This window comes from Acromyrmex echinatior, chromosome 9 (genome assembly GCF_024713525.1).
Source record: "Acromyrmex echinatior isolate Ae372 chromosome 9, ASM2471352v2, whole genome shotgun sequence".
In the NCBI taxonomy this organism is placed as follows: Eukaryota; Metazoa; Arthropoda; class Insecta; order Hymenoptera; family Formicidae; genus Acromyrmex; species Acromyrmex echinatior.
Window position 1 is genome coordinate 8,060,176 of NC_141860.1, and position 15,415 is coordinate 8,075,590.

Below are 15,415 nucleotides of genomic sequence, written 5' to 3' on the forward strand. Positions count from 1 at the left end.
TCACTTCATCATGCACATTAATCTGTCTTTCATAAACTTTCCCTAATGAATTGGCATTTGTTTTTAATTATCCAACAGAAAGTGACGCAAATATATTTGTCCGTTTTCAGTAAATGAATGACTATGTTTCATATGTTTCGCAGAGCATACGATCATAAATTAATTTGGTCTATTCAGAGAAGTATTGTAGTAATCCTAGCATATATTAATTAATGTTAATTTATTAATTTATTAATTTACTATCAATATACCGTTGTTTTCAATACTTACACACTTTTTAAAAATTAACATTCTTTACAATTCCACTAAAATTAATCAATCAATTCAATGTTAAAAATGTATAGCCAAAATAAATATAAAGTTAAAGCCAATGCGCTGACCATTACTGAAGATCGCACGGAAAAAAAATGTTTCTACAACTAATTTTGATTAGTTGAAATTGTATTAGTTGCTACAGCTATAAAATTTGCTAATACATACACAGGATTTGTTGCTGTAGCTAATATAAGGACGTGATAGCAAAGTATGCATGTCTGTTACAGATCAATTTATTTAGCAATATGAAGTTAATTGTCATAATTATCTGTGTAAAAGAAAATTGTCTCTACTACAGCTAAATATGGTTTGCTGAAACTGTACTTGCTACCAAATTGTCTGCTATACAGAAAACGTTTGTTACAATGATCAATACATCGACATAATAGCAAAATGCTTGTCTGTTATAATTAATATTTAGGCCTCACAGCTAATAGAAATTAGACTTCGCAGACATGACGGTGTCCATATAATGCTATTGAATTAGCTGCCAAACCTAATTTTTAGCTGTGGCAGCTAATCATTTTTTTCCGTTTAAAATTATTTTACTTAATAAGTGAATAGTTTATTATAGACTCACTAATTAGCTTACAAATATAATGTAACAAAAACAATATTTCACATAATAATATAAATGTATAAATTTCGTATAACTACTGTACTTTTCCTGCGGATTTCAGTCAGCTCGTTAAATAAGCTGGTCCAACACATATTTTATCTGTCGTTTTATAACATTTGATGTTGTTTTTCTTTTCTAAACTCAGGAGAAATTATATTGTATATTGAAATCTATATTTTTTTGAAAACGTTTGTATGTAAGTACAATAGATAATACATAATATTGTTTAACTTTTGCGTCTCCTTTTTTTTCGATTTGTTGATTAAATATTCTATAGCTTTTGTATTTTTTTAATTTGAATATATTAAACCGAATTGCTTAATTTAATTTAAACAAAAATGCAAAAATAAATGAAATATTACCATGGAATCGATATGACAATTTACACTTTTATTCCAGAAGGGATGTACGGTTAAGCGATCAATTTGATTATGGCAATAATGTAACAGATGTTTGTTTTTCATAAAGAAATATTTCACAAAGGGACTTGTGCGACAGAGGATCGCGCAGGTGCGGTTTGATTCTTTTTGACACAATGTATTTGAACGTACTTCATATATATATATATATATATATATATATATATATATATATATACACATACAGGGTGTCCCAAACTTTTTGACATATCGCTTTTGAGTAGATAGAGCAGACTGAACTGAGTCGAAAAGTCCTTTACTATTTTGCAATTTTCGCAATTTCTTTTCTAGTTACCTAATGAAACAGAATAGCTAAAATAGCGACGCACAAAATAACTTTAAGATATCTTTAAAAGTTCTTTAATAATAAACATCTTTATGATATTTTATAAAAAACCTATATATGTATATATATATATATATATATATATATATATATATATATTAGGGAAAATCATGATGTTAAAGACTTGTCAGACAACAAAATAGGTGATAAGAAAAATGTACTCACCAACTTGATTTTCTTAAAAATCGCTATAAATAATATATGTGCGTAGTGCGAATCATTTTACATAACAAATTAATATTATATCAGCAATCTACAATCAAAAAAGAGATTTTTCTACTATGTCCTGTTTGAGTTGCAAACATTTTGATCAACCCTATATTAAAGTCACTATAAAATACCGCAAACTTGCACCCATTTTGATGCAACCATTTCAAATTAATGAATTTGTATATACGTACTTTATTTAGGAAAATAAATCCATCAAATATGTAAATCAATGTTTTTTAATTGTAATTAGTTTATTTATGACCAAAAGAATATATACAAATGTTTAATTTATATGTTTTTTAGTATAATACGGACTTATTTGCTGTAGAAGTTTAATGAATAAAAGTGCACGAAGAATAACATGCAAGTACAGTTTAGGAACACGAAAGTACACATCACATGTATGATCACCGCAAGAGCTTGAGTATTTTTAAAAGCTCATTCGGTCAGGGTAAACGTGTTTTTATTTCGGTCCGGGTTATTTCAGTATTTTTTTAAAGTGGCTGACTACAATCATGGATTTAGTCACACATAGATTATACTGTATACAATGTATACTTGAAATAGTATATTATGTGCACTTCAGCCATTTTGACGCATCAGTTCTCAAATCAATTGCGATACTTTAGAGATATAGTGACTTTATCCCATACGACAATTAATTTCCATCTCCTCTATTAGTAAATATCACATACAATAATTTCTTATTGGGAATATCTCTGTTTTGTGTACTACATTGCGTCTGCGTTTTTTAAATTCTATTTTCTAAGTTCCTACATATTTATTTATAAACATAAACATAAACATAAAGCTTATATCAGCACGATTTTTTCTTATAGCGATGAGAGAACATGTAGATGAAATAATAGCCGAGCAAACACAATGTGTTTGAAATAATATTTTTTTTACGGAACAATTAATGATAATTGTATGCTACAAATCAAATTTGGTTAATAAGAAATTCATATGTATGTGGAATGTATTAATTAAACTATGTTGTAATTACTGAGAATTGAGGTAACGACCAATTCGATCTTGGAGAAAGGTATACTCTGTTGTACCTTCGATTGGCAGCAGTTGGGAATAAAAATCAACTACATTAACACTCATTATGATTTATACAAGTATTTCTTAAATCACATTTTATTCTTTTAATTGTGATTAATTGTGATCCAATTTTTAAGTAATGAACTTTGGTGTCAATGCTGTGTAGAATACATGAACGTGAAATAAGACATCGATGCTTTTAATAACTGTAACAAAATATGTCTTCCATTGCATTATCATTGGGAGAGTGATAAGTCATGTTAAAATATAATATGATATAGAATAATTATTACCATAGCAAAACACTCTAAAGATACCACAATTATATTGCCAAAATTCACAGCAACTGCTTTGCCACTTCTTTGTAATATAAAAAGTATCAACTTCTGAGTGTACACGGGGGCTACATACCATCGAACATTGTATCTATAAAACAAAGACAACAATAATGAAAAGATTCTCATCTGCCGACAAAATGTTTTACTAATTATTTAATAAACTCTAAACATTTGCTGACATTTGATGACATTTTAATTATTATCTTTTATTATTAATCCAAATTACACGGAAAGAGAGAAACAAAGGGAGGGGAGAGAGAGAGAGAGAGAGAGAGAGAGAGAGAGAGAGAGAGAGAGAGAGAGAGAGAGAGAGAGAGAGATCAGAAGCACTAGTCATATTTTATATGCTTCGTATTTTTTTTAATTATTACTCTTATTAGTGGAAATATGTTTAAGCACTTGTTCTATAAAAAATTTAAAACTATGTTGGATTAAATTTTGACAAATAGTACAAATAAAAGTCTTCTATCTCTCTCTTCCCCAAATAATTGGGGCGCATAACTATTATATTAAACTCAACATTTATATAATTACAATTTAATAATCTTTACTTTAATTAAAGAATACGTACGACATAATTAGAATTAAATAAAAATGGAGACGTGATAATTATATATGAAATAATTTCTTACGCTGTAATATATATATAATTATTGTGATCCATAATTTCTTGCCCGGTATAGTTAGCTATAAACATGTACACAAAAATGCCCGACACAATCAAAAGATGAAATAAGAATTCCTCTTTGTTTCCAATGGACACACTGTGAAAAATCTAATATATTATGGCTATGGTAAAAATTTTAGGTATACTTAGTAATAACTTATTTAGTATACAAAAATATTATAATAGTATAGATTACAAGTAAATGGCTTTTTTTCAGAGACATATGTATGATCTGACCTATATTATGACTTAAGATAGGTCTAGCTATCAATCGTTTAAGACAGACCTTTGCTTAATGCATAATCCATAAAGCATAAGAAAATCAATCAATTAGAGTATTTTATTTCATGGAAAAGAAGAAAATGAAGAATTTTGATTGGTTTATTTTCTTATGCATTATGCGTTATGTATAATTATGCAAACTTTATGCTTTCACTTTTACAGCGTAAGCAATTTAAAATATATTCGCGGTTTCAGCGCCCTCTATGCCGGTTACGCCTTTATTTTTTAAACCGCGAAATTGATTACTGAGTCTATATTGACAGTTTGATATTTATATCCATAGGACAGCATGCGTTTACATTGAATTTACAAGCGATTTCACATTTTAGGTCAGATCACGTAAGAATGAGGTCTGACTTAGAATTAAAGGCAGGTCATCTATTAAGTGCTTACAGAAGGGGTCCAAATAATTTAGGTCGATTTTTGATAGGCCACGACTTAAATTCAGAAAGAAAAATGACTAAACTTAGTCATATGATATATACAATAAAATAATCTGCATTTACTCTTTTTTTTAACAATTTTGAATAATTAAAAACGAATTAAAATTTGTTTTTAATTGGTTTCGTAATTATTTAATTATGTTTTTTATTTCATATTTTTTTTAAGTTCAAACATTATGACATAATTTACATCATTTATTCATGTTAAATAATAACATGTTTAAAAACGGAAGAAAACTCACTGCAAAAAGATTGAGACTCAAACAAATTACACTAATCACTGTTAATGCTAAAAAGGATCCTTCAAAGCTGGATAATAGAAATTCGGAATACCTTAAAAAAGTAAAATATTATTTCGAATATTGAAATATATGAATGCTGTTATGTATATGGATACCTACTTTATAGCTTTACAATGAATATCGACAGCGCAAATTATTTCTTTGTATATCATAATCTCGTTCTCGATGCTGTCGAATATTTTGATCGAGTATTTGAACGCTTGCTCAATACGATAACTACAAATTAATTTTAAGCTATAAATACAGTTCTCCATAAGTCATCATAATTTCTATTAAGACAATATTAAGATTTTGTTTGGAACTATATAACGTTCAAAATCTGACAAGTGATTTATTTGTAGATTTATTTTTACCTGGCAATTTTAAACATTCCACAAACGTGTATAAGATATCCTCTGAGCATTGTCCCTATCGCAGTTAACGTAATCGCTCCTATACATATGACTACATTTGTATATAATAAAATTATGTAATAATATTTTTCTTCATCGATAAAGGATTCAGATACCATGATATGTAGCATTTGGCGTGAGTGAGATCCGTTTGTTTGTAAAACAATATCAAATATTATCCACAAAATTTGCGTTAAAATACCGATAAATATACAGGACATGGCAAACACTAAGAACATTTAAAAAAAAGTAATTATGTAAATATTTAATTATTTTTTAAATATCCATTTAAAGTAGGCGAAATATTATACCTTTTAAACTTTTGTATTATATAATTATTTCTTTTCTATATTCTATGCAAAAATGTTAATTACAAAAAATTTTTTACGTTTTCAACGTAATGACTAAAATGATGTATATATATGTATACATATATATCTATATTTATTAAGTATTACAAAATTCTCTTTTTTTTATTATTTTTTTAATATATCTTTACATTCTAGAAAAATATGATGATTATTTTTAATATAAATATAAAAAATAATATTTAATTTATTTTATATTTAGTTATTTTTTAAAAACTTGTTATGATTATGAATTTTCATTTAAGAGTGTAATATACATATATTTACATTAATATATATATTCACATTATTATGTTGTCTTACATATGAATATAGTTGTACAACGTTTTACATTGTTTCCATATTCTTTCATGATATTGAGTTCATTTTCGTCCTTTAACTCATTACATATTTGCTGCAATCGTTCCATTAAACATTTTACCTATTATAATAATAACGTATTTGTTATTAGAAAACTTGAATACATTGTCATACGTGGGATTCATTTATAAAGTGTATTTTTTAAATATATAACATTGATACAGCTTACATTATCGGTATTTACCCAAAATGCGTTATAATTTATGATGTACATAATACAAAATATTACAGTAGAAAGAACTTTTATTATAAGTTCAGGAGTGCATTCTGCAGTCAAAAATGTTGAAAGCTATAATAGATAAATTTAAAGAGATCTCGACATTATTTTCTTAATTAATTAGCAAATTGTAAGTTTAAAATGGCCAGCTCCTTTGCAGTGACAAATAATATAATGAAAATTTTATAATTGAAATTATAAAATAGTAAGTACATATCACGATGTCAATATTAAAAATTTTAAGAAACTGAATAGTTATCACTCATTAACAACAATTATTCATTTATATGAAGACTTATAATGTGTGGCATAATTAAATATAATTAAATATATATATATAATACAATGAAAAATTTAGAATATTATATAGAATAGAATATATTTACCTGGAAAATAATATAACTTATTAGAATTCCAAAGTATAAGATTGTCTGAATTCGAACGAGATTTGATTGATAATAAGGCCATAAACCAAGAGCGAGTAAGAGAATCCGATTAAGGTGAAAATATTTAGACTCGATAGAGATCATCACTTTATGACGATAGAAACTTGACTGCGAAAGTCAGCGATAGTTTGCGCATCCCCTCCTTCGACTTTATAACTTCCATTTTCTCGTAAATTGTATTGTAAATTATCTAATTTAATTTAAAGTTGCGAAAAATAGTCAGGAAAATGTTGGAAATTTAATAACTTTTTTCTAAGAAAAGTTTTCAGCAATTAAGCGATCAATAATATAGGAAATTGCATGGATGTTTATTTCTCATAGAAGTGCACCTGTGCATTTATTTTCTAACAGAGAATCGCGTAAGCTTTTCACATGAAGTAAAGTCTATACTTCACACTATTTTCTGCATCATGTGGAAAATAAGGTTAATTTTACACCGTCAATAATTTTAATCCTTTTATAGGTTATTTACACAACATTTTATTCAAAGTATAAGTTTCCTTGGATAGCTACATATGTCAGTATTCCTGAAAATCATTTTTCGATAGGTCTTTCAGTACTTTCGTCGCATTTTCAGTGACTTCACATTCGCGCGTAAATGAATCTTTCAAAACTTCTTTTAGCGGAAACAGGAAAAATTAAGTCGCGAGAACATACATGACAAATGCTCTAAAGTCGTGTTACATCAGGTAAGACTGCTTGACATTTAATGATCGATGTGCAGATGCTTAGATGCTTTCGTGCAAAAGAAACCAGCTGTTCCGTGTATTTATATTTCCAAACATTTCTTTCTGACACGACGAAAGATTTTGACGGTCCTTATTAAGTACCGAGGAAGTTAATTGCAAACGCGATAAGGGCACTGAAAAGTATCAAAAAATAATTTTTAGGAATGCTTTCAAACATTAATAAATTTGTGTGGCGCTGCCCAGGGAACTATTTAAAAAAAAATGTTATGTAAGTAAAGGCAAAATTAGTTATTTCTGTGTTATAAAATTAATTATTATTTTGTGTTACAAATTAATTCCGGGAACTTTTTGTGTGATCTTTTATTATAGTATAATATATAATATATATAAATAATTATTTTATTTATACAATTTTAATTTTAACACTAAACGAAATGTATTTAATTGTAAATAAAATGGACAATAATAATATAAAAAGAAAATGTTAAGTGAATTTGGATTTTAGAGTCATAAATATTCTAAGCTGTAAAAAATATTTGAATATATCATATTATACTAAAATTAGTGTAATTAATGTACAAAATTAACAAAAAAATTAAATTTGATATGATTTCAAATTAAATTTTTTAATATTTTTATTGTAATGTATATATGTTATTATAATGTTATGTTGTCGATAACATTAATAAATAACATTAGTAAATAAAAAGATTACAATAATATTAGAAATCTATTGTTCTTTCTGATACATGTCGTTGCATTATTTAAATCGGATACATACAAATTGAAACTTAATATTTTGTTTATTATGTGAAAATCATTGAATTATTTAATCATATAGTTAAAACTAAATAAGGTACTTGAAATGTAATGAAATATTTTTTATATAGATAAATTTGAAGTTGAATTGCTTAATTTAGATGGTGAACTTAATTTCTGCCGTTTTTTGGTCTCTAAAATTGATTTGTTCCGAAGGGAAGATGAATGAATACCTTAATCAAAGTAATTTCCTCCATGTTTTACTACTTTTTCTCATTTCTCTGGTAACAGGGCCATCCCACAACGATAGAACGCGGTGTCTTTCGAGGCAATCCATTCATCTACTCATTTTTGAACTTCTTCGTAACTGGAAAAGTGTGTGCCCGTAAGTGTGTGTTGCATCGATCGGAGAAGAGATAGTAATCCGACGGTGCCAAGTCTGGAGAGTATGCTGGATGCGAGAGAATTTCCCATTCAAATTGTAAAAGTGTCTGATTCACGCTTTTCGCAATATGTAAAAATCGAGCATTATTATGTAACAAAATGACTTTCGATTGTTAGCCACGGATGATCTTTTTTGCATTAACTCGTCATTCAATCGGCATAATTGCTGTTTGTAGCAATCAGCTGTAAGGGCCATTCCACACAAACTTACATAGCCGCATAACCATATGCATAAAGAAAATTATCCAATCACATTTCCACAAAGACAAACGTAAAATACGATTGGATGATTTTCTTTATGCATATGTTTATGCGATTATGCAAGTTGTGTGGAATGGCTTTAACAGTTTCATTTGGACGCAAGAGCTCGTAATACAGCACATATCCTCTTGGTCTTATCAAATGCAGAGCAAAGTTTTATGCCCGTGAATATTCCTTTTCCGCGTTGTTTTCGGCTGAACGTTCTTTGTTTCTCACGTCAAAATCACCGTTTTGGAAGCGTTCAAATCAAATTCTATATATGTTCTTTCCGATGGAATTTTATAATTATGCACTTCGGATAATAAGCGATGCGCTTCAGCTGCGGTTTTCTTGAGGTCGAAGTAGTGAAGAAGCACATGTCTGAAAAACAGCTTATCGCGGTTCATTTTCAGTCGAAAATCTCTTTGGCGTCGAGAAATTTAACCTGTTAAGATTGAATCATTTTTAGTGATGTCTAAACACATATGATTTTACCGTCGAAATTCGTCAGCGTTGGAGTCAGAACCTTCAGCAGCGAGCAGCAAAAATTAATTTCACCACTTAATTTAAATGCAACGCACAACGAAATATCATTGACAGATAGAAAAAATACATGATTGTAATTCACATTTTTATTCTGGAAGAGGTATGATTAAGTGGTCGATTTGATTATAGTAATAATGCAACAGGTGTTTATTTTCCATAAAAAAATACTTCGTTCGTGTGAGAGAATCATGTGATAATAGATTACGCAGACGCGGTTCGATCTCTTTTAACATAATATATTCCATTCATGTGAATTATTGATAACGTATAATGTCAACTTATATTCTACATTTTTTGATAAATTGTAATATGTCAATTTTTGTATAATTTAATAATTTTTACCTCTTGACGAAACGATACTTACAGGAAGCGACACCTAAAACCAAGGGCTAAACAATTTTCATATTAGTTTACATTTCTCTTCCCTTTCTCCTCCTCCCTCTTACTTTCTCATATCTCTTTCACTTTTATACATACCTATCTTAATTATTTTGCAATTATTATTTCGTACTTGCAGAATAGAGAACAGTGAAGTAAGATATTGAAGTACCCATCAACTGTAATGAAAATTTTTCTTTTGTTTCATTCTGCAAGAAGCTATATCGAGGCTGTGTAGAGAATGTCTGTTATAATAATGGAAGGACAATATAGAAGTTCGATGGTTGTGTCGATGGTAAAATCGTATATCCATTGTATTTCTTAAACGAAACATTTTTTTTAAGGGTGATGACACTTAAAGGTGACTTGGCTAACATGGCTTAAGAACTGTCATTTTTTGTTTTGTCTTTGAGCCGTCTGTTTACGAGTGACATTCAAAATTGATTTTGTTTGGTGTCTGATTTAAGTCTTTGTACAATTTACTTAAAGTGCTATCAATACAAGGTGGTAAATGAATCTTAGTGTACTACAGGGCGATAATTGATACATAAATTCTTTAGGTTCTAAATAGGTTTCTAAGTTTGCACGCAAAGCGAGATTTAATTTAAAATTACGAAAATTATTTAGTATTCCGAGGGGGAAGGAAAACAGGAACTTTCGCACATATATGTATTAACGATTGCGAAGGGTTTCGCCCATTCTCTTATTCCGTCCCTGGGCGCGATATGATTTAGGAATCTAGTGGTACATTTTAATGATCCTGTCTCCAAATCGTATCGAAAGCTACTTTTTTTTAAAATTTATGATTTAAACAAAAATTTAATGCTTATTTTCGTAAAAGTATCGTTTTATTTCTAATGAAAGTTTAATTTAGAACACAAATGTTCTACTCCCTTCGGTACTTTTGTTACAATTTTGTTTAAACGTTAAGGGATGTGATATAGGCGACTTCTCCCTACTTATTTAAATTATCCATTTCTTCGGATTAATCCATAAATATATTTTCATATAAGGAACGTTGATTTATTGTATAATATTCTTGAGTGCAATACACCAAATGAATATATAATAACAATTTAACAGTTTTCGCTGTTCTTTATTCTATTTTTTTTAAGCTAATTTACATTTCATTCTCAACTTATTTTAATAGAGCTACGTTAGTTGATTATCTAAATAATTCTAAAGTAGTCAAAATATTGAATGACTGTGAATGTTATTATTTTCGATTAAACAATAATATTCGTGGGTTGTGGCAACAAAGGTTGTATATGTTTCTTACCGTAGCAGCACTTTCTATAGACGCAATGAATATTCCACCGAGGATCAAATGAAAAGCCTGTGTACCCTTTTGCAGTAAAAATAACATCATTTTCTGTATGTGTAACGGAGCTATATACCATTCAACATTGTATCTACAAAAAAATGATAATAATAAATTATTGTAAAGCCTAACATGAAAAAATAAAAATATATGTTATAGTATAAATTGTTATAGTATATATTGTCGTATATTCGTCAAGAATAATATTATTTTTGAATACTTTTGTTAACTCATCTTTTTGTTACAAGAATTTATAAAATTACTTAAGTATGAACGTACGATGCAACTGTCTCTTACACTGTAGCGAATACGTATTCATTGTGATCTGTAATATCTTGTGCAAAATAATTGGAAAAAAATATGTACAAGTAGACGACACTTATGTACATAAATTGTAATACAAGTTGTTCTGTGTTATTATATGACATGATCTAAAAAATATAAAAACATATGTTTTATGTGTATTTTAACTTTTTACAAGCAAGAAACTTCGTAACTTTTCTGTAATTCTTTAGGACAAATTATATAGCTGGCATTACATAATAAATTATTTTCTTTATTGATTGCACATATTAGGAAACTATATTTTTATGACATACTTATGCAAATAATGCATAGCTTATGATTACAAAAAAAAGGTGAACGAAGAATAATCATGAATTTTTAGATGATTTTATTCTTAAAGAAAATTATTTTTTCATATTGTTTTAATTAAAGATTCTTTATTTAATCTTAATATTATGAAAACTATATCTTTCATGAAAAGATACGCGCGTTTAATAACAAAAAATAAAACTTACTTGAACAAGAGTGCTGGTTAAGCAAACCATACCAGCCGCTATTAAGCAGAAGAAAGATCCTTCGAAACTCTTTATAAAGACTTGAGAAAACCTTCAAAAACAAAACAAAAATTAGTACAGCACGTTATACAGATATCGTAGAATGTGTACTGACTCTGTAGCTTTACGGTGAATGTCTATCGCACAGATTATTCCTTTATAAATTATAATCATTTTTTCTTCAGTAACATCTTGTTGCATATTAATTGCCATTGCCTTCTTAATACGGAAACTATATGAATACATATATTTTTCTGTAAGTCCTTAATTTTTTTTTAGATCTGATTGAGATAGATCTGATTAAATAAAGAATAGATTTCATTTATAAAACAAGTGATTGTATTGAATTCTACCTTGCAATGCTAAACATTCCACAAATATGTTTAAGGTACACTATCAGCATGGTGCTTGTTGCTACCATTGCAATTGCCCCTATACACGAAGCTGCGTTTGTATGCAAAAGAATTAAGTAGGAAAAGTTTTCTTGATTAACAAAATATTCTGTTGGAATGTAAATCGCTGCAGAGCGTGATCGGGAATTGTTTATAGCCAGAATTACATCAAATATATGAGACCAAATTGGCAGGAAGAGATAAATAGATGTGCCACATGCGGCAAATACTAACATTAAATTAGAAAACAAATGATATACATATGTATAAGAAACAAGAATTTATTTAAGTAAAATTTATTTAAGTTTTATAAATTTTTGTACATTTATTAATAATTCATTAAAATGAAAACATATATTTACTATCTTACTCGTAATTATTCTCGTTTGATGTTTTCCTATACGGCCATACTTTTCAATAATAGCAATTTCGTTTTTATTTTTTATTTCGTTACAAACATGCTGAAGTTGTTCTAATGAAGCTCTCATCTATTACAATAATATTTTATGCAGTTTTCGTATAAAATATTTAAAAAATGTCATATTTCAAGATTTATTTATCACGAATATTTGTCTGGAAAAATTGTATAATAAATATTTGACTTACAGTATTGGCGTTAATCCAAAACGAATGATATTTAATTGCACAGGAAATGAAGAAAAATGCGGAAGACAGAACATTGATAATGAGATTTGCAGTGCATTTTGAAGTTAAAAATGTTGTAAACTGTAAATAAGTAAGTCTTTGGAAATTTCATATTAAAAGAATAATTCCGTAGAGTAATTAATAAGTTTCGAATTCTAATCTCTCCTGTTAATTATTGTTTCATATGAAAAATGACTTATTATCACCTGAAATACAATAAAAGTTGTTAAAATAGTAAAAAGTACAATAAATTGAATTTGAGCAAGTTTCGATCTCTGATGAGGCCATAAACCAATCGCCAGCAAAAGAAATCTATTGAGCCTGAAGTGTTTCGTTTCAAGACAAATCATCTTTGTAACACTAAAGTATATTTAACCGTAAAAAATAAGAAATTGCCTATTCTCTTTTTCCGATTCTATTAAACTAACAGTTGGTTGAAAATATTTCAGTTTTTATCTTTTAGTAAATTTTAACTTCGATTGCTTAATATACAAAGCGAAATTCAATAATGTCATAAGATTAAAGTACTTAGAATTCATCACTGTTTTATAAGAAAAACATAATTAAATGATCGATTTAACATTGAAAGAAATTTAACAGATGTTTATATCCCATGGGAAAACATTCGCATAGAGAAACTCGATAGATGGTCGCGCAAGCGCACTGATCGCTTTTTATTATACGTATTATGCGTTTTATTCTAGTGCGTACACTCACAAGGGACGCTTGATCTTTTAAAATAGTGTTGGTCATTAATTTAATCTTAAGTATCAATGAAATGTGTTTATTCTTAAAGCAAAACTGGGATTTAGTTGCACATTTTGGCCGACTTTCAGATTGATTCCTGCCCCTTACTTCACCGACCCGCGCGCAGCCTAAATATCGAATCAACATTTAGACTGCGCGGGTTGGAATAAGGAACAGAAACCAAGCTGAAATTCGGCCGAAAAGTGTAACTAAATCCCAGCCCTGTTCTTGAAGTATTGTAATCTCTATCTTATTAATATTTTATGTGTATAACGCTTTATATTGAAACTATTTATGTTTTATATATTAGGTGTTGGAATTAATTCGTAGCGTTTTACAAGTGATGGGAAGTACTTTCATTAATGTATTTTTTAATGCTCATGTGAAATAAATAACATTCTTTCATTAAAAAACGCTACGAATTAATTCCAACACCTAATACTTTTGTGTAACGTTATCCATAGTGGTGTTATAAACGACGTTTTCGCTTGACGTTGTCATAAATGACTCACTTTTCATCACCAGTCACCATCCGCTTCAGAAATGGGTTGATTTTGTTGCGATTCAGCAGCGATTCGCAGATGGAAATTCGGTCCATGAGGTTTTTTTGCGTTAACTCGTTTGGCACCCATACATCGAGCTTCTTTTTGTATCCAGCCTTATTCAAGTGGTTCCAAACCGTTTTTTGTGCAATGTTTAGCTCCTGGGCAATCGAAACAGTGCTTACATGACGGTCGGATTCGATGATTTCCATTATTTTATCGATATTTTCGACAATTGGCCTTCCAGAGCGTGGTGCATCTTTGACATTAAAATTACCGGAACGGAATCGACGAAACCAAAATTGCGCGTGATTAGCTATTATAGTATCAGAACCATAAACACTATTTACATTTTCAGCCGCCTGGCTTGCGTTTTCGCCTTTATCGAAGAAAAACTGTAAAATATGGCGTATTTTCTCTTTGCTGGTGTCCATCTTTGACGCGCGCTCAAACAATACTCAAGCAATCATAAAATTGTCTGAGAATTGTCTGTTTTTTTAATACGAAATCTTATCTTTCCAACACCATCTAGCGTAACCCGATCATATACTTATACAACGCGAGATACAGATTACTAAAGCCATCCATTGGAAAAATGATGGATTTCTTTTTACTATACCTTATATATATAAATAAAATTTATACATACATGATATAATATGTATATAATATATACTATATAATATATATCATATATATATATTATTTATATATACATGTATATATATATATAATATATTATTTATAACATCACTTCTATATGTGCATGCGTGAGTGCGTGCGTGTGTATATAGAATGCAATATTCCTTTTTTGTAAATCTGTTTTGAATCTATTATGGAATGCAAAACATTAATGTATGACAGATTATTATATCTATGGTTCGAAGATCATCTTTCGATAGGAAATCAAAGATTTCAGGAACTGTTGACAGTTTAAAGCTGTATATTTTATCATTTGAAAATGAAATAAATTTACTAGATACTTTCAGTATCACCATATCATTTAGTATCAATTATCACATATTAACGGTATAACATTTTCCAAATTGCATACACTGTTGAGTAAACATAATTAAACTAAAATGTTGATTTTAATGACGTA

At 28.6% G+C, this 15,415-nt stretch overlaps 3 protein-coding genes across 9 annotated transcripts; all 3 read right to left on the reverse strand.

Moving 5' to 3' along the window:
- Nucleotides 1-3,018: 3,018 nt before the first annotated feature.
- LOC147908557 (uncharacterized) lies at nucleotides 3,019-7,185 on the reverse strand. 4 transcript variants are annotated; one of them, XM_087409960.1, is made up of 9 exons: nucleotides 6,712-7,185; nucleotides 6,293-6,397; nucleotides 6,052-6,169; nucleotides 5,342-5,609; nucleotides 5,088-5,204; nucleotides 4,929-5,019; nucleotides 3,927-4,069; nucleotides 3,250-3,382; nucleotides 3,019-3,162 (listed from the first exon to the last, which is right to left on the reverse strand). In XM_087409960.1, exons 1-9 carry the CDS (start codon nucleotides 6,853-6,855, stop codon nucleotides 3,109-3,111), a joined length of 1,173 nt encoding a protein of 390 aa, XP_087266086.1. In that variant the 5' UTR covers nucleotides 6,856-7,185; the 3' UTR covers nucleotides 3,019-3,108. The 4 variants fall into 4 exon arrangements, 3 of the variants coding, with proteins under 3 accessions (XP_087266086.1, XP_087266084.1, XP_087266087.1); XM_087409958.1 differs by having other exon boundaries at nucleotides 6,278-6,397; nucleotides 6,712-7,183; XM_087409961.1 differs by having other exon boundaries at nucleotides 6,278-6,375; nucleotides 6,712-6,913.
- LOC147908558 (uncharacterized) lies at nucleotides 3,296-14,214 on the reverse strand. 4 transcript variants are annotated; one of them, XM_087409971.1, is made up of 10 exons: nucleotides 13,231-14,212; nucleotides 12,986-13,105; nucleotides 12,750-12,867; nucleotides 12,341-12,608; nucleotides 12,103-12,219; nucleotides 11,949-12,039; nucleotides 11,446-11,579; nucleotides 11,107-11,239; nucleotides 9,927-10,006; nucleotides 3,296-3,382 (listed from the first exon to the last, which is right to left on the reverse strand). In XM_087409971.1, exons 1-9 carry the CDS (start codon nucleotides 13,372-13,374, stop codon nucleotides 9,950-9,952), a joined length of 1,182 nt encoding a protein of 393 aa, XP_087266097.1. In that variant the 5' UTR covers nucleotides 13,375-14,212; the 3' UTR covers nucleotides 3,296-3,382; nucleotides 9,927-9,949. The 4 variants fall into 4 exon arrangements, with proteins under 4 accessions (XP_087266097.1, XP_087266096.1, XP_087266095.1 ...); XM_087409970.1 differs by lacking the exon at nucleotides 3,296-3,382 and adding an exon at nucleotides 9,568-9,838; XM_087409969.1 differs by lacking the exons at nucleotides 3,296-3,382; nucleotides 9,927-10,006 and having other exon boundaries at nucleotides 10,903-11,239; nucleotides 13,231-14,214.
- A 65-nt stretch (nucleotides 14,215-14,279) lies between these two features.
- Nucleotides 14,280-14,747, reverse strand: LOC105147246 (histone-lysine N-methyltransferase SETMAR). Its single transcript, XM_011058129.2, has one exon. It carries the CDS (start codon nucleotides 14,745-14,747, stop codon nucleotides 14,280-14,282), a length of 468 nt encoding a protein of 155 aa, XP_011056431.2.
- Nucleotides 14,748-15,415: the final 668 nt, after the last annotated feature.